This window comes from Crocodylus porosus, unplaced genomic scaffold (assembly GCF_001723895.1).
Source record: "Crocodylus porosus isolate Cpor-Errol unplaced genomic scaffold, CroPor_comp1, whole genome shotgun sequence".
Taxonomy (NCBI): Eukaryota; Metazoa; Chordata; order Crocodylia; family Crocodylidae; genus Crocodylus; species Crocodylus porosus.
In genome coordinates, this window is record NW_017728943.1 from 73,236,697 (window position 1) to 73,258,954 (window position 22,258).

Below are 22,258 nucleotides of genomic sequence, written 5' to 3' on the forward strand. Positions count from 1 at the left end.
CCCTACATCAGTTCTGGGCTTTTGAGTGTTAGCCGGAGTTTAGAGCAATAACACAGTAAGGTTAAAAACCTTCTCTGACTGTCCCTGACCTAAGGAGCTTTACGGTCCAATGAATAGGGCATGGCTGGAAACTTGGCAGACTTGGGTTTTACTGGTATTGCCCTCTTCACACCTAAACTGTTTTCATAGTAGGCAAGTCACCTTCCCTCCCTTTCCTTCCCTCCCATGTTTGTTTTTGTTTTAGGCTATAAGCTGTTCAGGGCAGGGGCTGTGTCTGCACAGTGCCTGGCACAAAAGAGGCCCTTCCTTAGCTGAGGTCTTTAGATGGTATCATCAGTGCCAAAAAAAAGCAGTTCCTGCTGACAGCCATGTGTTTGCATTCACAATCGTGGTAGCAACCAGAAGTCACCACTTCTGCTTTGTCCTGGATGCTCAGCTGTGTTCCTGCACTGCTGGGTACCATCGTATTAGCAATAATTAGAAGTATGGTTATGAGTAGGAACTGAATTCTGGACTTTTGGCACCAGAAGCATTGTCCTTTATTAACTGAGCTAAAGAAGAATTATTGGGTGCATCCAGATGAGTGCACATGTGTGTTTTATGGTGCCTCAAAGCTGTTTGAGGCACTGCAAATCGCACATGGCACATGTGCACCTGTTCACTGCACTGCTAATTTGCAGCCTGGCGGCAATATTTGACACCAGGAGATACTGCCGTAAAAAAAAGCCGCATCAAATAAAAGCAGTGTGGTACATGTGGCATCAGCATGCACCTCCAAAAATGGAGCCTGGCCATTCAGAGCCACACCAGCTGCTGACCAGGCTCCAAGCAGCCAGGTTAGCGTCACTGCTGCCCCAACAGGCCCCCAGGACCTTAGGTAAGGCTGCTGGTCCCAACCTCCCCTACCCTGCCCAGGACAATTTGGTATTTGCTGGAGCATACATACAGGGGCATGGCCTTGGGCACAAATCAGCAGTACAGATATGTGCCACTGCTATTTATGCCTCAGCAAATGCACACTCCTGCATATGCATGCTTGGCTAGATGCACCCATTATGGGTAAGTTATAGGCTGGGGCCAGTAATTAGGAGAAAGGACATAAAGCAAACCTGTGTATAACATTGGGTTTCTCAGCTGGGATGTTGCAATGCCCTGGGGTGCTGCAAGATCATGTTAAGGGTGCCATGCCACCCAGCCCCCCTGCAAGGAGTTAAGCCTCTGCTCCTCCTCCTGCCTAGCCCCAGGCATCTTAGTGCCCCATGGATAAGCAATGCTTGTGGCTGCTTCCCACCCCCCAGCAGCTCGCATGCTGGTCACCTGCATGTTCCAAGCAGCTTGCTCAGCCATGGATGGGTTAACCAGTGTGGGGCTGTGGGATTGTGCTTTTCAGCCTGGGTTGAACCTCAGCTCCTCCCATGCTTCCAGGACTGGCAGGAGTGGTTGCAGGGACAGGTGGCTCTGGGCTCTTTGTCTCCAGCATACAAGTCCCTGGAGGAGTGACTACAACTGTGATGGCCATACCTGTCCCCTCAGGTGCAGACTACCTAAGCCACATGGTGTAATGTGCTACCTGCTTCTTGTGTCCCCAGGGTTGGGAGGTTCTCATTAGCATAACTCTACATCCCAAAGATTTTTGTGAGAGGGTTGAGCCCATCTGGGCCCCATTTTTACCAGCAAGAGTAGTTCTGGGGAGTCTTTTTAGTGCATTCAAGTGTCAACTAGTGCAGTAGCAAGAAATTCCTCACACATTTTATTCTTTTGCAAAATTTGGGAAAGATCAGTGATTCTTAATACAGGTAATGCAGCACCCTGGATACTATGAGATCCTTTTAAGGGTGCCACAAGGTGCGAGGAAGTAACCACTGTAATATATGCACATGCTTTTGAAATGGGGTGCTGCTTCCATAAAAGTTATGTAGGGATGCCTTGAATCTAAAAAGGTTGGGAACTATTGGTATAATGCACATATACACAGCACTAAACATAACCTCTGTATTTTAGTAAATTTATTAGAGGATAAGCAAGTGTTAAAGCATTTGTGAGGCTCAGAAATAGAAAAGTTGACTAAGTTGCTGGTCCCACTTTGCTGGGTAAGTTTTCAATTACAGAGTGAACTGAGCCTATATTACATTAAAATTGCAACAGATGCTGTTTATGAGCTTTCCATTTGAGAAGGTTTTTCCCTGCATACATGGTAAATTCCTTTAATCAATGTAGGACAAGGACATTGCTTCAAAATACAATTATCCTCAAATTTCATTTTCTGATTCTCCAGTTTATTAAGTACAGTGTACCCTGTGGTTTTTAATGACATGCCGTACCTGCTCTAAGCACAGTGCATTCTAACTCATATTCTTTGCAGTTTCAGTAAAAGCATGTGGCATGCAGCACGAGGCTAGCAGATAGCACAGTGTATTCTGACGCTGGCGATCACAGGTCTGTGCCTGCTTCTGGCCTGCTGAGTGACATAGATAAATCACTTCACCACCCAAGGGCTCAATTTCCCCATTTGTAAAATGGGGATAATAATATCAGATGGCTTTGTTTTGGAAGCTATTACTGGGAAAGAGCAAAAAGGTGTCCCTTTTATGATCTTGAGAGAGCACCCTATTGCATGGCTGCTTGGTTGCCAGTGTGAAATCAGCAATGGTCTAAGTTCAGTTTCTAGAGCTGAAATGGAACTGGAGTAGAGCACAGAGCTACTGCTGGCATTCCTGTCATGGAAAACAAATCAGTCTTTGCTTGATCTGTGCAATAGCCCTGTTCATATTTCATGCTTGTGATTCAAATCATTCTCCCTCTATTGCCTGATTCCACTGGCTGTGCAGTCTGATACATCTGCAAAGCTAAAACAACTGCTCTTCAGTTCAAGTGGCAAGACCATTAGTTTTGGTCCTCACAGTCCCAGATTTCATCCCAAGGAAATCTACTGTGTCTAGGGCTAAGTACAGACAGTAAAAAAAGCCCAAGGCTGAATTGATTCAATCTTTGTAGATTAGTCTAAACTGCATAGATTGAACTGATAAACAAGTGAACAGTCATTCACTTCTGATTCCAGAAATGTAGCCACATGCCTGCAGTGGCAGTGGCTGAGGCCAGAAGCTGGGAACCACTAGAGCACATTTCCTTGCTTGGCTGGGCAGACAGCATTGGCCAAGGGTAGCCTGCTCACCCTGCAAAGGCGGGTGGTGTTGTGGGGGAGGCGTAAAGCATCCTGGGATTCTAGGGGACTAAGTTAACTTGAATCTAGAGGAGATCTGGGACAGAATTTCAATAAACTGATTTTAGGTTAAATTGGTTAAGTCTGATACTACATCCATCCAGATTTATCTTAAACCATTTTTGGCCATTTTTAAAGTGGTTTATGTGCACTGAACTTCTGTTGTTTACAGATTGGAACCAGTTTCCAATAACTTATACTGGGTTATGTATAACTTATGTCTCTAGCCTAGGTGTGCACATATCCCTTCCTCCTGACACAATGCCTTTGTAACATGCTTATGTACTCAGAGCTTTAAATGGGAATTCATTTAGTTAAATTTCCTCTGTGCATTGCTTATTAAGATGGACTATATGGACAAATACATTTCCCTTCTATTCAGGTTACGAGGCTCCTATCAGAACTTGCACTGGGGTTACATTTCAGAAGCTTTAGTGGACTTCACAGGGGGAGTCCAACTGCAGCTTGATTTGAAGGCCCCTGTTTTTAAGCTGGAGGAGGTACTGAAAGCAGCTGACAAATCATGTTGCCTGATGGGCTGTGTCACACCTGGAAGGGTAAGTACAAGATCCATTTTCCTTGCTTTTACTATATCTGTATGACAGTAGCATCTCTGAAGATCTTCCTGTACAACAGAAACTCTCAGAGGTGGTCTGTATATGTCTGTATTATGTCTCTATGGGTCTTATGGTTCTCTCTGGCTCTCAGTCTAATTACAGTGATGAGTATTACCAGAGAGGCTCTCCCTATCTAAATGAAAGGCTGAGATACTTAGAAAAACCAGATACCAAAGTCCAGAAGAAATTTTATGGATCCGAGGTACTTAATAGGCCTGTGCAAAGTGGCTAGTATTCACTCTGGATTCAGATTTGGCTGATTCGGGGGACGGTGATTCAGTTTGGTGTTTTGAATCACTGTCCTGAATCGATTCGGTTGAGTCTGATTCAGCGATTCGGCTGCTGCCAAATCGGCTGAATCTCTGAATCAGCCTCATGCCTCGCCCACTCACTCTCAATGGCTGTCCTGCCCAGCCCCAGCTCTCAGCTCTTTGAAAAAAAAACCTCAAACCCATTCATTGGCTCCTGCTTGGCAGGAGGGCAATGCCCTCTGCCCCCCACGCCACTTGACAGAGCCTCCCAACCCCCACCCACTCTTCCAGCCCCCCCCATGGTTGCCCCATCCAGCCCCAGCTCTGGCCCTTAAAAAAACAACATCAAACAAACCATAGATTCACTGGCTCCTGCCCAGCAGGGGGGGTGATCCCTGCTGCCCCCTGCTTCTTGGGGGATTTTCCATGAGCCCCCAGAAGCCCTGAGGCTGCTGCAGCAGCCGGGGAACCTGGGGTTTTGGGTTTTTTTTTAAAGGGCCAGGAGCTGTGGCAGGTGGGCAGCCATGGGGAGGGGCTGGGAGAGTGGGCAGGAGTCAGGGGGTGCTTAGGGGAGTTGGGGGAGCAGGTGGGGGATGGGGCCAAATAGGGCTCCCCCCATGGTCCCCTTCCCCTTCCTCCAGCCCCCTCTCCCCCGCCTACTACTTACCAGCATGGAGTCTGGGACCGGTTCTTTGCTGCAGCCAATTGCCAAAGCTCTCTAAATCTTTTCCAAATCAATTCAGAGAGCTTTGAATCAATTTGACATTTTAATTGGTCTCCTAATTCAATTCAGATTTAGAGATTCAGCCACCGAATTGGGCCGAATCTCCTCCAAATCGAATCAGCACCTGAAGCTTCGTATGGCTAGTACTTAACCTGTAAATTTGGTTTATAAATACTGTTTCTAGATAGCTCCTGATCAAAACCTTAGACCCCTTGTACCAGGTTAAATTTGGACCAGTGACTTTGAAACCACAATTACAAATTAGTTTCTAGGAAAGGAAGACAAAAAAGAAAGTATTTGGAGGTGCTATTTGATATTGATTAATAGTTCAATTAATAGAATCTACAGTTAAAGGCTAAATAAGGCAAGTTCTTCAAAGCCTGAAAATGCATTCAGAGTTATGAGGAAATGATATAATGCTGCTGTATGGGCCAGTCATGTTCTGCTAGGGGCATCACAAAAGGATTCACAATGTCTGCTGGCAGGCTACTAAGAGACTCCTGCAGATTTATACAGAACATGCAGAGTTCCAACAAAACATGTGCCATGCACTCTTTACTGCCTAGTTCACTAAAGGATAGAAGTCTACTACTGCTAAGCAGATAATGGAAGGATCCCTTTACTTCAAGCAGTACAGACCTATAGATGAGCTGCAAGACCTCTACTGCTACCAATGACCAAGTTTCTCCAAGTCTGGACCCTTAAGGGATTTGCAGTTGCACAATGCCCTCACTATTTCATTAAGGTTCTTGGACATGCATATGGCTATAGAGTGACCTATTGCAGCTGAGATTCTGATGTAAGCCAAAGGTTGGTCCCTTTTTTTTTTTCCCTTTTCTTTCCTTCAAATAAATCAAATATCAATTATTCACATGGATGCATAGATTCTTGCTAGTCCTTCAGTGGGCTAAAGGCTGTGCTATTTTTTCTCCAGCAATCATCTGGAAACATAGAATTGAAGAATGGACTTGTGCAAGGCCATGCCTACACTGTAACAGGGGCCAGAAAGGTAAGCATTGTGATCCTTCCTCAATCCCCAGGCCTGTCTACATTAGTAGTTGTCCTTCTAGTCTATTCTGGGCTACTTCAATAGATTTTAAAATCAGAAGAGACCTTTACAATCCTCTAGTGTACCCTCCTGTACAACACCAGACCACTGAATTTCACACACAGTCCTTGCAGTGAGCACTGTCTTTCTACAGTCTCTGATTCTATGAGCACATCTACATGTGCAAATAATCCAGGAGCAGTTTACTCTAGAGTATAGGGATGTGTGCAGATGACAAGGGGGCCCTAAATTGAAGCGGCAGGTTTTAAAAAAAAACACTGCTTCAATTTAGAGCTGATTAAACCCGCATGTTGTGCACGCACCCCACTGACTTACCTGCCTCTCCGGCAGGGAGGGGAGGGTGAGCCGCTGTTGGGCAGAGCAGTCCCCGGGCTGCGAGGGGAGGCTGGTGCTTCCCTTTGTGGCAGTGGTGCCCCACTAGGTGTCACCCGCCTGCAGACACCCAGCTCAGGTGGTCCTAGGGGGCACCACAGCCGTGGAGAAGCACCAGCCTCTGCGAAGCTCAGGCAGGCAGGTTCTGGGGGAGCGGGGGGAGGTGGGGCGGAGATCAGGCTTGTCTCTTTTCTTGGGTGGAGCTACTTTCTCAGGCTGCTGCTAGACTGTCTGCAGGGCTTCCTCCAGAACGGTGGAGCTACACGGAGCCTGGTGCTTCACTCCGCAGCTGTAGGGGCAGCAAATTAAAACTCCTTGAAGCAGTTTTAGTTTGCTGCACCCCAAGTCGTTCAAGGTGCATTATGCCACCGAAATTCCTACAACAGCTGAAATTAATGCGCAATATGCCACTGAGGCTTGCAAAGACCAACACCACTGAAGTGGTGAAAAAGCATTGAGCCCACTTTAAAGTGTTGTGCACACACACCTCTAGTTTTGTCTACACACGGCCTAGTACTCTAAAGTAAATTCTCCCGGGCATGTGTCTACATGGGCAGGGATGCAGAAGCTGATTTGCTGGTCCTAGGAGCAGACTGCTCCCACTTCCTGCAGCCCTGTACTGGGCCCTTGCAGCAGCCAGGGGGAACTCTCTCTAGGCTCCCCCTGGCTGCTGGCCCAGGAGCTGGGACACTGCTCCCTGTCCTCGGGAACTGCCTGCTGCCAGGGTGAGCTCTGCCTCCAGAGCCCAGGTGGGGACAACGTCTCCCTGCTCCAGCAGCAGGGAGCTCCCAGTCCCTGCTCTGTGATCATGGGGTTGGGGCTGAGAGATCCTTATCTCCCAGTGCCAGCTCCATGGTCATGGGGCCAGTGCTGGGTGATCCTTATCTCCCAGTGCCAGCTCCACGACCACAGAGCTTGCACTAAAAACAAAATTTGAGGGAATTTCCATTCTACCAAAAAAACCTAAAAAACAAAAAACTTTTAATCTCATCTTGGTATAAGATAAAAGTCATTACATCAAAAGGCATAACATCAAGAGTCTTTCAGTGCTGGATAGAAGAAATTATTTTTCCTTATATTTTTAGGTTTTTATAAATGTGCATCTCTCCTCCTGCCCCAATATTAATAATACCTGACTAGAGGAAAAGCCCATTTTGGGGCAAAGATGCATTCCACCAGTTCAGTCCAAAAGATTCATTTCAGACAGCATTTTTGCTTTTGCAGCATGGTCAGAGCTATCTTGAGGAGCAGTCGCTCATGGTCAGATTGGTATGGACTGTGGGGTTTTTCTTGCCTTCCTCTGTAACGGAGGGTGTATCCCGCTATCCAGGATCTCCTGAGTATATATTTACAACATTTCTTAGAAACAGGACATTGACTGCCATGGTTCTCCTACTTTACCTGTGGCAGGTTAGGGTGTTAGGTTTGTGTTGTGTCAGGGTTGATGGTAGAGTTCAGATTATCTCTATCCAAACCATCCCATACAAACCATAATCCTGCTTCAGACAGGGATTGGACTACATGATGTGTAAAGGTCCCTTCTAACCCTACTTCTCTTCTCTGTGTGGATGTGTTGATGGTGACAAAACAAACGGGGAAGGCAGACAATGATTTAACTTCCTCTGGAGCCTCTTGTCCAGCAGCGACTTTCAGAGGGAGATGTGCCATGCCTTTTACCCCAGAATCTCAAAGCACTTCACAAAGGTATTTGTTTTCATCACCCAAGTGTCAGCCCCCTCTAGCACCCCAGCCCCAGCCTGCCTTCCCAGGAAAGGACTTTAGGTTTTGTAGCAACAGGTCAGAACAGCCAAAGACCTAAGTATCATTCCTAGCTCCAGTTACTCCTTTCCTCACAGAGAAAATGCTTTGAGTCACTCGACAGTGACTCTTGGATGATTGAGGAGTTGACTGAATGGGCTCCAGAGTAATCCTTATCTGGCTACCACAGATAAAGGGGAACTGTTGTGATCTTGAGCCCTGTGAAGTAGAGGAGTAGAAGGGAGATGAGGAGGGGTGGGAATACCACTGCTACTGCTTTTTATTTGTTGGGGAAGCACAATATCAAAAATCACTGGCAATGCGTAGAGGGTACATGTGCTCTCCCTGAGATTGGCGGTGCATGCCCTGAGATTGACTGCTGCTGCCACTGCCAGTGCTGCCTGTAGGCAGTTGTCGTTCGCCACTCACCTCCCCTCCGACTGCTGACACCACCAGCGGCATCTGCGGGTGGTCGCCAATCACCAGTCAGCACCAGCAGCACTTCCCCGCCACTCACCTCCGACACTGCCGCAGCCACCTCCGCTCCCCACTTGCCACTGACATGCCCCTGCTGCCAACACTACTGCTGCTGCTGCTGCCTGTGGGTGGTTGCCGTGCCCCCTCAGCCTCGGGAGGCATGCAAATGTTCATGATCAAAATGGTGACTGTAGTATAAAAAGGTGAAGAGCCAAGGGATGTAATTTGGTGAAGTTCCCCTAAAGCAGCGGTTCTGAACCGGGGGTTCATGTACCCCCAAGGGATACACATGAAGCCTCATCAGGGGATACATAAGATATATTTCATACACTGTCTAATATAGGTTGAAGGGCCTAAAAAAATTGATTTCCCATTGAAAGGTGGTATGTGGAGTCTTACTCTGAGACCAAGGGGTAAGTCGACTGAAAAAGGTTCAGAACTGCTGCCCTAAAGCAAATGAAACTATAGATTTACAGCAACCAAGGAAGGATCTCAGCCTGTTTAGGGATTAGAGAGTAAGCCCAAGAGCCAGAAAGCCTGACCAGCTGTTCCCAGCTCTACTCCTGACTTCCTGTGCAAACACAGACAAACCGTTAATCTGCCACTTTCTAGCGCATCCAAGAGAAAAATACTGCCTATTTACCTCTCCCACAGGAGCACTGCCAAGGAGAGGAGTGGGGCATCATCTTTGGAAAGCTTGTAAGGAAACTGTCCCTGTTTTTGTGGAAAGTTTTCTGCCTGTACTGAGCATTCATAACCTCCAGTAACTCCCTGAGTCTATGATGAAAGTTAAAGGCAATGCAGAAGACCTAGTTCCCCTCTCACTTGTACAAATTTACTGCCACTGACTTCAGCACTGTTACTCCTGAGTTAAGCCAGTGAAAACAGGAGAATCAAGACCAGGAACTCCAGTTCCTGAAGAAGAAAAAGTCTACCCCCTTAGCAGAAAATACTGAGCTCAAAAGAATCAGGGATTGGATTTCAAGTTTACAAACACCACAAATAGACCAAGAGAAAAATCCCCAGTCTCCTCCTTTAAGTATCACTCCCATTTTCATATGCTTTATCTCGTTGGCCTTGTACTACAAAAGTCTTTGACTTGACTAGCTCAGAAATGCCAATTGTATGTAATTAGTAACTGCATTTTCCTATTTGTGTCACAGTAGTAGGAGATGGCAAGTCATTGACTGTTTCTCTCTGTATTAGCTCAGTGCTTACTGTGCTAAAGGAGAAATGGACACAATTCTCTTATGCTTCATTTTTCTACCACACAGCAAGGAGGCATTAATTTTTAGCTGCCACCAGATGAGGTCAGGAGTTAAACCAGTTCTCAGAGGTGCAAAGGTGTGTTATCCATCTCTGCATATCCTGATCATGAAAAGCTGTGATTCTTTGGCTTTTTGTTCTTTTCCTTTACAGATACCCTACAAGAATGGCTCAGAACACATAATCAGACTGTGGAATCCTTGGGGTCATGGGGAATGGAAAGGACCATGGAGCGATGGGTATGGTTTTAAAGTTTTAATCTTGTCCAAAGGCTAGATTTATTGCCAGAGTGGGCCACCCTAAAATCCATCAGATGAAAGCCTCACTTGCAAAGCTATCTCCCACAGAAATCCAACTGAGGACTAAAAACATGAACGTGATGTTACTTTTATACATGCTCCTAGCTGGGTCTATTGCCCTGTGGGGTCAGGCCAACTCTCAGGATTTCAATATTGCTTTGTTAGACAGGAGGATGTGACAATTGCACATATACAAAACACACAAATCAATTAGATGCATGTGCACACACACACACACACACTACCAACACACATCCAAACCAGCCTAGGCACATGCATACCTATCTCCACTTCAAGCACATACTCTATACACCCCAAAAGTTAGACAAAAATCAACTGTCTATACCCACACTCAGTACACAAACACAGAACACTAATTTGTATATCATGCACACAATATTATATATACATACACACACACAACCCACCTACACATACACACAGGTAAGTTCCTAACTTGGACGGTACAGTGTATACGTGTGTGCTTGGGGTACCTGGGATATTTGGGGGAAGGTTAAGGTGAAAGAGAAAGAGTTAAAGTGTAGGGAGTGAAAGTTGCCAGAACCAGGATTAGAACTGGTGAACTACAGAGAAGCTAGCTGAGGAACTGAGGCTTGGGTTTACTTAAGATCAAATGGCACCAGGGTTACTCGAGGACACTGGTGCAATGGAAAGAAAAAAAAAAACCTGGTGGCAAGAAGGAGACGGCCAGGAAAGAAACTGAGGGAGAAACCTGACTGCTCAGGGGAAAAGGAAAAGACAGTAGGGATAAGACAGTGGCAAAGAAATGGGGGTTGGAGGCAGAGAGGAGCTCAGGACAGGTGTTGGAGGTGGTGGTGAGCCAGAAGCAGGAGAGGTAGAAATGAGACAGAAGTTAGAGGGGCAGAGATTGGAACAGGGCCAGACCATAGTAAAGCCAAACCCAACTTAGGGGTCTGTAACAGGTCACCCTCCCCAGCGCCATCTTCCTGGTAATCCGTGTCTTACATGGGGCGCTTTGGAGCCTTCTTTGGGGTTCTTATGTCCCACCCTATACTCTCCTGCCACGTCTTGATGGAAATCATTATGATGATGTTCTTACGAGTGGGAGACTGCCTATTGTATTGTGTATGTTGGGGCCTTTCACCCATGCTGGCCTGACTGCTGTTTTTCTCTAGCTAGGCCTCCTCATCTAAACCCACTAAATGGTTTAACTTCAAGACTCTAGCCTTTTCCAGTGTCTTGAGGCATGTGACCCCCTTTCTTGCTCCAATCTAGAGCCCAGCCCCCACCCTGGCCCAGAGGCCTAGGCACCAGCCCCACAACCAGCAGGGGTCACAAGTTCAAAACCAGGGGGCAATCCCAAACTTGCACCCTCTCAGTCAAAAAAAGAAGCAAAATAAAATTGCACCCCAGGTGTACTAGACATCCCTGGCCTTTTTAAGATTGTGCCTTCAGGCACCAGGCTCACTGGTGCCAGGTCCATAATGGGTCCCCAAAATGAGGCCTCCTTCCCCTAGTAGCCTTACCCAAACCACAGGTCTTATTCAATAACCCCCCCAAAAAGAAAAAAAATAATAACTGTCACCAATCAGTATGATCAAGCAAAGCAGCAGGTCAGCTTACATTCACCAGGTTCATGCCTCAGCCCCCTTCCGTCAGCTACAGTCCTTGCTGTGGTTTGGCTGCCATCTCCCCACGGCTTCCATCATTCTGGCCTTTGGACTGCTCACCCAGCTTCTCTATGGAGCTCTCAGAAGCACTCCTTCCCCTTCAGCTGCTATCCCCCTTACTGCTATTCTGCCCAGGGTTTTTATAGTCCTTCCCCTTCTGGTCAGCTGACTAGCCAGCCAGGTTCAGCATTTAACCCCTTCCTCACCAGCACTCCATGCCCAGAAAGTTCTGGCCTTGAAGGGGGGACCTGCTTTCTGGTGACAAGGTTAGAGTTCCCTGTTACAGGGTCCAAATAACAGTTTTATTAAACAGACAACACATTACACAGTCCCATGAAGTTATTGGTTCACACACTTACACTCACACACACACTCATAATGGCAGCAGGAAAACGAGACTCAGTGGAAGGGTTGGAGTCCAGGTAGGGAAGAGAAGCAGAGTCCAAGTCCTTGGTTGAGAGGATGTGGGGGTGATAGCTACCTATCTAGGCTGGAAAGGGCTCTTTGTCCAGTAGGCGTTGTCCAGAGTGGGGTCGCTGGCAAGGCCTCTGGGTGGATAGGTGGTGTGGCATGGTGCTGGTCCAGATGGAGACGGCATCCCAAGGAATCAGTCTTCACTACCCCTTTTATGGGGCAGACTACCTCTGATCTCCTATGGGGAAGGCTTGTCCAGGCAATGTCAGTCCTGTCCCAGAGGGCTCCAGGTGTTCTTACTGAGCATGTGCAGCCTGGCACAATGGTGGGTTGCCTCATCTTTTGTTTCTTGAATGTTGAGGGTGGTTCCAAGGGCTGGGCCATTGGTCCAGGTATTGGTGTTGATGTTTTGGTCATTCAGAGGGAGCTATTTTTAAACCTACTGCCATTGTCTCTCAAGCACGCTTATTCATCCCCAGTCATTCAGGAACCAAGTTACATAGGAGGGTTAGGTGTGAGTCATGGGTTACACAACCGAGCCTGGGGACAGGATGGAGACTTGACAAGCAAAATGGAAACTTGACATGACTTATGCTAACTTACAAATGTAGGCCTAAATCATATAGTACCAGTAAAACAGTAATATAGAACAGTAAAAATCAATATAAACATAATAATTATACAATATAAAGAAGGAGAAAAAACAAAACAAATACAACTTGCTACCAAAATAAAATGCTGAAGCTAATCCTATGCCTTAGCTTACTTATACTTACCTATAGGGAATAGAGAGGGAGAGAAAAAGTCAGAAATGGTTGGGGAAGGGGAGGGAATGCATTTTAAAATAAATAAAAAAAAGAAAAACTGGGGGTTTTGCTACAGGTCTAGTTCAGCCATCCCTTTGTCTCTAGCAAACAACTTTTATTGTGGATAACCACAAGTCTGGTTATCTACTGTCTCCATCTGAAGTAGGCTCTGAACATGTTCTTTATCTGATATTTAATATTCCACTTCCATCCTGTATAGGATCAATTTCTGTGCTGCTGACCAAGGGTGTCTATGTAGATTTCTCCTGCTGCAATATTACAGTGGGTGCTATCTCTGCAATGTTGAATCTTGAAGGGGGAAGAGCTAGCAAGAGGGCCATCAATGAGGACACAAATCCATTGGTCATCCATCAATAGCTAGCCAGTGGGACAGGTTTTTATGTAATTGAATGGGAGGAATGAGGATGGGCCCCAGAGGCAATGTAAAAGCATAGAGCTTCCAGTTGTACAACCGTAGTCTTGAATGGATCTTCTGGGTCCTGCACAGATCTCAAGGAGTTTCTAGGTTTTGCAAGATCCATCCTCCCTTCTGAGAGTAAAAATGATCTAAGGAAAATCCCATGGCTTTGTTGAGCTATTGAAAACTATCTGTACTGAGACATAGCTGAATCTAGCTCTTGTGATTTCTGTTTCTGTCTGAAGCTGGTGTTTTCTGAGTAAAGAGATGTACAGGTGCCACTATAATACTGTGATTTAATAACAACAGTTCTGCTCCCCTCTGGTGCTAACAACGCTAATAACTTCTCTGCTGAGAAAATAAGCCTAGTACTTAATGTCTGGATGGGCTGGTGGGAATGTAATGTGTGATGCAGATATGTTTGAGGCCGGGATAATAGCTATCTACTCATGACAGCATTTCCCACATTTTGGAAGGATGAACTATAATCCTAGCTATAATTGAAATTTCACTGGAGCACGCTTACAGGTAAACTGCATAAATCAATAAATTATTGATTCATGCTCTGTTTATTTATCTTACGCTCTGCAGAAAATACAATTATCACTTAATTATAAAACTGCTGTTTGGAAATAACACAACCGACTGGCTAATGTGCTCTCTGCATGGCAAGAGCACCGAGAGATAATATCAGCATTAAAAATGTTAAGCCTCAGTAGCTCACTAAACATTCAGATATTAAGGTGTATGTTCAGGAAGGTGGAAAATGGGACACAGAACTTTCCACTTCTAGGTGGCTATTCAGATGTCTTTGCTGCACATCATTGCAGTGCTGTTGCCTAGCCTGTGAAAAACAAAGTGGTGGTTCCAGTTCAGTTCCCAGTGGACAGCTGTCCACATTAGCTCAATGATGAGTTTAAATAGATGGGCCAACAGCCAGGTAGGCCTGAGATGCAGGAACACCCTCCAATTCTCTGTAACTAATTCTGCCCCTGTCATGGTTGAGGGAAAAAGGCAGCCTTGCAAGTGGAAGTAAAGTCAGTCAAATGCTTTTTTAATGTAAAATTGCTTTTTCAACAATATACCTTTTCAACAAAGTTGCACCAAAAAACCCTTATTTCTGTGTATGTGTGTGTATAATACAGTTGGATGTAGGATGGCCTGAAAACAATGTTTTTTTAAATATATATACCACATTTCTGTAATATACACACAGACATATATTACAGAAATGGCTTAATTTTATTTATAGAGATATATCTATATATCTATATAGATATAACAGAAATGAGGTGTACATATATTTGTCAAAAATATCCCTATACTTTTAGGCCATCATATGTCCAACAATTCATCATTTTTGTGTTTTTCAACAAAAAACTGTTAAAAGTGAAAGAAAAGATTGGATAAAAATGTTTTTTCTTAATTTTTTTAAAGGTGGGAAATGGATTGAAAACTCACCATTCCTGTGTTGACTCAAAGGAGAAACTCCCATACCATAGTGTCTGGGGACCGGGCAGAGTATAGCAATGCAAGTTCTCATTACAGCTCTTGGGGTGTGTTCTTTTAGGCCAGATCCTAGAAACTAGTTGTTCTGAACTCATCACGGTGCTGAGGCCAGAAAGGTGACTTTATGCAACTTTTCTGCCTCCTCGGCCTATATTTACATGTGTAAAAAGGTAAGTTATTAAAGGGTGTTAATCATGGATTGTTTGTGTCATTATCATGTATGCTAAATAGGGGGAGGTCTCTCAGTAGATGGGAAGATGCTTTGGGTATGGACAGGTGGAGAAATAGTCGTCAATATGAAAATGCATGAAAAGCATTACATATCTTTCATTGTAGCTTACTGTTCTGTTCCCTTTCCCAGTTCTGCCAACTGGAATCAAGTTCCAACTGAGCAAAGGAGAGCTCTCTGTGAAGAGAAGGACGATGGGGAGTTTTGGTATTTTCCCATTAATGGTTTTGTCTTCTGGGGTTTCTATTGTTTCTTTTAGAACCATGGTGGGACACGAAAGGAGCATATTCACTTCCTCTGCTTTCAGTCTTGCTATGCTAGACATTTTACCAATTCATCTTTGGATTAGTCATTGGGGTAAGCACTGTATTTAATGAACAAAGTATGAGAGGAGAACTGGTGAATATTGGCATAAAAGCCATGTTCAGATGAGCGTGGCCTCATGGCGCGTGGTGTCATAGATACGTCTGTGGCACCACATACTGCCCGTTCAGTTGCTCCCCACACTGCAAGGGAGCAGCGTGTGTGTGTGTGTGTGGGGGGGGGGGCTCCCGGCCAGGGTCCATGCAGCAAGCTTACCATTGCTGCAGCCCTGGGAGGGCCCCAGGACTTCAGGTAAGACTGTTTGGGCCAGCCCAGTGCTGGTCCCAGCCTCCCCTACCCCACCCAGGGTAAGTTGCCATGCACCAGAGGCTGTGTGGCACAGGCATTCCCCAAGGACAAGTATCAGTAGCACAAGTGTGCCGCTGCTAGTTGTTCCCAGAGAACTAAACATCTGCACAAATGTGGATGTGCCCGAAGTGTTCATCCAACATCATCAAGGATGTCAGTGGCAGATTTGGGAGTTGAAACTACTTCCCTGACCTCCTGTCCATTGTTTAACCATTGGACCGTGTCGGCCCCCACAAGTTGTTGACTTATTAGACAATATATGTAAACTCTCAGTGAGAGTAATAGAGAATCTGGGTAGGCAGCAGCCCAGCCATCAGGGCTTGGGGTCTTCCTGGTTAGTCCAGGTGAGCTCCTAACTCTTATGTATATGTCAGTTTGGGGAATAATTTTGGCCCAACTTATCCTTATGTATAAAACCTTTTAGCCACCAGGAAGTCTCCTTCATGCTGACTGGCATGGTCAGACTCACAGCATGGCCAGGAAGTAGGATGACCATGGGCTGGTGCTAGGGAAAGTTTTCAGATTTGCAGTGTGGCATGCAATAGAGATGTGGACTAGATGGGTACTGAGAAGTACAATGTGGAAAGGCCTGTGCTGGAGAACTAGAGACTGCAGTGTGGATATGACCTGAAATGTAGTGTATTGACAGGAGCTCATGGAGCCTATAAAAATGTCTCACATTCTCCTTTCTGCAGACAAACTGCTTTACAACCCCTACTTTTTTTTCCCTCGTCAATGCAAACCTGATTTTTATAACTAGATCCATACTCATAGCCCTTCTTGACTTTAAACATATGTTTACATCATGTGAGTTCAATTGGAGCCTCTCGGCTTTAGATACTAGAACATAGCGATCAACCCATTTCACAAGGTGTCACCAAGCTCAACTAGAGCCTGTGGCATGACATTTCAGCCCTGGTTACATATTCACTTACGAGCACAGTGAGTGTGAACACTGATAACCAGCTGATGTATGATACTGAAATGTAAAACTTTTTTTCAGGATGTCATGTCAAGATTTTAGAAACCAATTTTCCAAGGTGTGTGTTTGCAATAGTACGCCAACATTTCTGGACTTTGGGGATCAGCACAATACAGCATGGTTCGTGGATACATATGCAAATCAGTGGGTTCGAGGACGCACCGCAGGTGGAAGCAAGCCTCAGAATGGTAATAAACAGGCATCCTGGTTTTCTCTCTTTAAAAATAGCAAATTCTCTAATTATAAACCCCAAAACTCCTGTTTTTCTGTAATTGAAATGAAACTCCACTCTCTGTATAGGTATCAGTTGAACACAATGTTTTATTGATATATTTACAATTTTAAAGCAATTTGGAAGCCTGCCAGTGCCTCAATCACTATAATAAAATAAGTGCTAAATACCTATAAATTTTGGCATTAGTTTTTGGGTTTTTTATCATGGAAAATCAAAGCTTCCTCTGCTCCCTTTGCTCATAAGGACACAGGTCCAGTTGTGGCTGTCCCCCCACCACACCAGGTGCTTTGTGACTCTGAGCAGCCCTGATATGCTGATGCCCTGCCCATGCCATTGCCCCTCACTCCCCACCCACAGCCCCTTGGCTTGGCTGGTGCCCCTCCACACCCACACTCCTTGCCCCCACCCCACTTAAGCCCTGCTGGAGAGGGCCCCCAGCTGCCAGGGCTACAGGGCCAGGGACCCAGGTCCTCAGACCCCTGTCCCCACCGCATCAGCGCCTGAGCCCTGGCTGCCACCCACAAGAGGTGAGCGCTGCAGTGGAGTGCAGCCTGATTCCTCCTCCCCAACATGCAGTACAGCTTGAACAGAGGCTGTTGTGTGCAGGGTGGGTGCAGGCTACCTGCCGCAGGCTCCGGCTCCTCACCCAGCTGCCTTCCCCTGGGGGCCTCCACAGTACAGCAGGTGGGACTCAGTGTGGCAGGACAGAGCAGGGCTGGGAAGAGAAGCTTGATGCCACTGCTGGGAGCTCCACACTGCTCTGGTAAGACACCCCCTGCTCACCTGGCAACAGTGGGGAGCACAACTCCATGCCACTGTCCCTGCTGCTGCCAGATGAGCAGCGGGTGCTTTGCCAGGATAGCACAGGGCTCGTTTCCCACATTTTTCTTCTTTAAAGGACAACATCTGGTTTTTTTCTCCTTAAAATGAGAAAATCTGGGTTTTACCATGTTTTTCCATGGTGAATGGGAAACCCAGATCCCTGGTAATAAATAACTTAATCCTATCTCCAAACCTGTCCCCATTTTCTTCTGTTCCTCCAACCAAAACGCACACACAAACAGCAAAAGCTTCTGAGGACCACATTGCAAGAATAGTGATGAAAAATGGTTAATGCTTGATATCTTCTACCACGAAAGCTAGCTCTCAGCAAAACAGACAGGAGTGAAGAGGCAGCCCCCACCTCTGAGTCAACTAATGAGTCATGACTTAAGAAATCCGGGACTCTTAAATCAAAACTCACTTGTCTGTTATTCTCACCTGGCTGAACAAGGAGTTACTGGAAGTCTCAGAGAATCCAATCTGGCAAGATATCCAGACTGTTCGGCAGAGCAAAGAATTGTACAGAAGATATATACATATAAGATGAATTGGTTAGAATCCCAAAGCAGTTCTGGAGGTGAGGAAAGGAAGGGTATCTGTGTTTGGTACCCAATCAACCTCAGTGTTGCAATCTCTGCTCTGAGTGCTCAGTTGTGGGGAGCTCCGATTTGCTATTGTTGTTGCTATATCACTATTGGCTTTTGTTATTTTAATCTAAGAGAGTGACTTGTGATCAATAAAGGGCTGCTTCTACCTTCAGCATTGATCCCTTACTTAGAAAAAGATGGGTTTCAGTCTCCTCCTGTCACTGACTACAATTTTCTAACAGCAAAAATATCATAAGCATGTCTGAACTCGTGTGCAGGGCAGGGTTAAGAATACAGGGAGGCATCAGTGCTTGTTCTGTTTGGAAAGCTCGTAGTACTCTATGGACAAGTTATGGAAGGAAGCCCCTGTCCATGAAAGTACATTTTTCCATCGACCCTTTAATCTAGCCCATGACTGAATGTGCCCTTGAGCAAAGTGTGAATAAACCATCATCTCCAAATACCAACCCAATATAGCTTTGCCCCTGTGATCTTTTAATATTTAAAGAATAGACAAGTTGAAGGGGAAGCTGTCTGCTCAGCCCCACGTGACCATGTGGATATTTCAGTGCAGTTCTTTTAAGACTGGCATTACTTATCAACTGTGCTTCTTACATCCATTGCTTTACAGGCCTGCAAAGGCCTTTATGTTTTAGAAGCCAGTCATTGCTCCTGCCACCTTACATTTTTTTCATGGTGAACAATTACCTGGAAGATGAGTAGAATTTATTTGAGCTCTTCTTTCCATGGCTGTGCAGCTATGAAATCTAAGCCAAAATCCATTTCACCTCATTGCATCTCTGTCTGCCCTTGATGTCTTGAGGAAAGCTAGCCTTGGTGCTGGACTGGGACGCAGATCTGGGATAAGTGTTTGACTTCATCATAGCTTTTCTGTGTAGTCATTGCTCAGCTACTCAGTTAACTCTGTGCCTTAGCTCCCCCTCCCCGAGCTGGAGATGGTCCTTTCTTTTTCACACAGTTGGTTTGTCTTATCTGTTTAGATTGTAAGCTCCTTGGAGCAAGGATTTTCTCTTACCATGGGTATGCCCAACATCCACCAGTCAGGTCCTCATCTTGGTTCAGACCAGTGGGCACTAGTGTACTACTACTAATTAAACGAATCATTTCTCAGCAGAAGCATTTTCAAGGAATCCTCAGTACTTCATCAAGGTGGTGGATGCTGATCAGAAAAAGAATAACATTGTGGTGTCACTGATGCAGAAACCTCCCAACAATGCACAAGATACACCAAAACTGGCCATTGGCTTTTTCATCTTCCAGGTAAGCAGTACCAGCCATTATGGGCAGCAAGTCTGAATTTTAGGTGTGGTTTGGTTTTGCCTCTATATAGATATTAGAAGCTGAAATATGTCCTCCAGTGCATATGGGAAGTGGCTGGTAACTTGAGCTAGAAGCAGCCATTTTACTTCAGTGTAGAATCTGACCTGGTGCATGTTAGAGTGCCTATGGGAAAAGGAAGATGTGGCAGACACACGTGGGCTCACTTTCAGTGGGAGCCTCCTGTCTAAAACAGACAAGGGTGATTTGCAGTCCTTCAGCATTGAATGTTGTGATTGTCAAGGCATTGTCACATATATTGTGGATATTGCAGCTGGTGGATTGTAAGTGGACTTGCCACTGGCCACAGGGATGTTTAAAACTGGAAGAATAAATGACATCGAGACTGGCCTGAATCAAACATCACATATGAGCATTCTTGAATTCGAGGGAGGTTTCACTCAAACCCAAACTCTGAGGTTCAGGAGAGTAAATGATGTCATAAATCTACCGGTTACTCATGAAAAAATAGAGCAATGCTTGTCCCAGATTTTATAGCCCATTAAAAATCAGCAGCAGTGATCTCTGGTGAGGAGTAAAAGGTAATATAAAGAGCATCCAGTCAGTGGAACTCCTAATCCTTGCCCACAATACTTCATGTTGTGTAGTTATTAGTCCTGAAGGATGTTATAAGGGCAGTACCTTAAGAGTTACTGCTGCTGCTGCTGTAGGTGAAAAGGGAAATCTCTGACTATATCTCTTGACTAGGAGTCCCTCAAGATTCATCAAGCTTTGGGCATTTCACTGCCCTCTGACCTAATGACCCATTTTGTCCAAATAGTAGAAATGGTACTTGTTAGGACTGGATTATGAAGCCCATAGTTGCACTGAATAGTATCTCTATAAGCAGCTGTATTGAAATCATGGGAAGGAAGGGCCCTTGTCCACATAATGCATTACCTAGATGCACCTCATGAAACAATGGCAAAAATTGCCATTTCGGTAGCTTGGTCACGTCTGCAGATACATGTTGACCTGGTTTTATCATGGTAGATTTCCAATTATCATGGTAAATTAAACCACCTCCAACATGTATTAGGTACTAAGGTATTAGAATAGTCCTCATTGCGAGTAACAGCAGCACAGTCTGACCCTTGGTGAATTGCCTTTCCTTTCTGTGAAGTTTTTCTGTATGTATTCTGGGAGCAGGCATTTGGTGTGTGAGTGATATAAAGGGGGAGGGGACCCAAACTGACAACTTCCATATTAGATCATAATAAAAAGCGTTTTTTTGTCTAATCAAGAGTTTTGGAATAGAGGGCAGGTCTTTAGATTTGCTTGGTCTTATTGAAAACATGTATTTTTATCTCCTCAGGTTGAACCCCAGGTATGTTCACTTTATTTTCATCTTTTTGTTTTAAATGTTCAATAATTTCCAGAGCTGGAGGCAGCGGGAGGGGCAAACTCATTCAAAATTGAATTTTCAGTCTGTGTTGTCATTAAAAACCTGGAAAAATATGATCAATTCCAATAATTATATGTATGTGTGGACAGCATATATATATAAGTACTGCCTTCTCGTATCCATATATTTATAAACAACATTCTTCAGAACTGAAGAGCAATCGCAGAAAGTGTGAACATTAACATTGATTTTGGCTGTATTGATTTCTTTAAGTTTACTGCAATACTTTAACTAATATTTTGCCTTTATTTTCTTGAAGTTTTCTTCCCCTTGGTGCATTACCAGTATATCTCCTTGCCTGATATGTCACAAATCCAAACTTTAATGCAGTAAAACTGTATCAGTTGTGACGCATGGCGTATAGAAACATACAGCTATCACTGAAATGCAGCCATCTCTGGTGTGGGAAGCAGTTAACAAACACAGAGAACAGGAGTGCAGACAGAGAAGGTTGGCCAAGTTCACCTGTGTAAACCTCTGATCTTTCAAGAAGTGCCAGATATCCAAATGGTGTAGACCAAAGCCTTGCCTTTTGAGGGTTTGTCTGAAAGATCAATAAACAATGGACCTGAGTCCATGATAAACTTGTATAACTTGTGTAGACTCCAATGGAGTTGTTTCTGAATATTTTAAACAGAGGAGTGCCTAATTTATCTGCTGGTGATGTGCAAAGGGCTCAATTAATCTTACCAAGATGTGAATTCCTGTTTTTTAAGGAAGCCATAATTATCTCAAACCTGATACTTAGGACTCTTATGCATCCTGGTCTTCTAAGTCTGAAGATACCAAACACACACAAGGTGATGCAAACTTTTTGAGTGTTCTTGCCAAAAGGGCCATGTCCTGAACTGGTGGGATTTGATACAGCCTTATCATCTTCAACATAGCTATACCATTTCACACCAGCTAAGGATCTGAATCTGCATGTCTGATGTAGCAGTTGAATTAACCTGAAATCAGGAAGCCAAGTAGTGTATTATTCTATGCTCCAAGTCACCATTTCACCATAGAGCTCTGTGTATATATTTGACTGGGATCACAAATGGAATGAGTTTGGTAGTCATGGTATCATCATCAGGAAATATTTGCCTATGGCCCACATCTGATGAAATGTCTAGCTCAAGCGGGGCCTCAGA

The 22,258-nt window shown here is 45.0% G+C and overlaps 1 protein-coding gene across 1 annotated transcript in view; it reads left to right on the plus strand.

The window, feature by feature from the left end:
- Positions 1 to 22,258, plus strand: part of CAPN13 (calpain 13) — an 82,544-nt gene that overhangs the window by 26,520 nt on the left and 33,766 nt on the right. Inside the window, exons 6-12 of the mRNA XM_019549574.1 lie at positions 3,603 to 3,777; positions 5,747 to 5,821; positions 9,908 to 9,993; positions 15,214 to 15,288; positions 16,757 to 16,923; positions 19,512 to 19,660; positions 21,033 to 21,044. Of these exons, the coding sequence (XP_019405119.1) occupies positions 3,603 to 3,777; positions 5,747 to 5,821; positions 9,908 to 9,993; positions 15,214 to 15,288; positions 16,757 to 16,923; positions 19,512 to 19,660; positions 21,033 to 21,044 (739 nt within the window). The remainder of the gene's footprint in view (positions 1 to 3,602; positions 3,778 to 5,746; positions 5,822 to 9,907; positions 9,994 to 15,213; positions 15,289 to 16,756; positions 16,924 to 19,511; positions 19,661 to 21,032; positions 21,045 to 22,258) is intronic.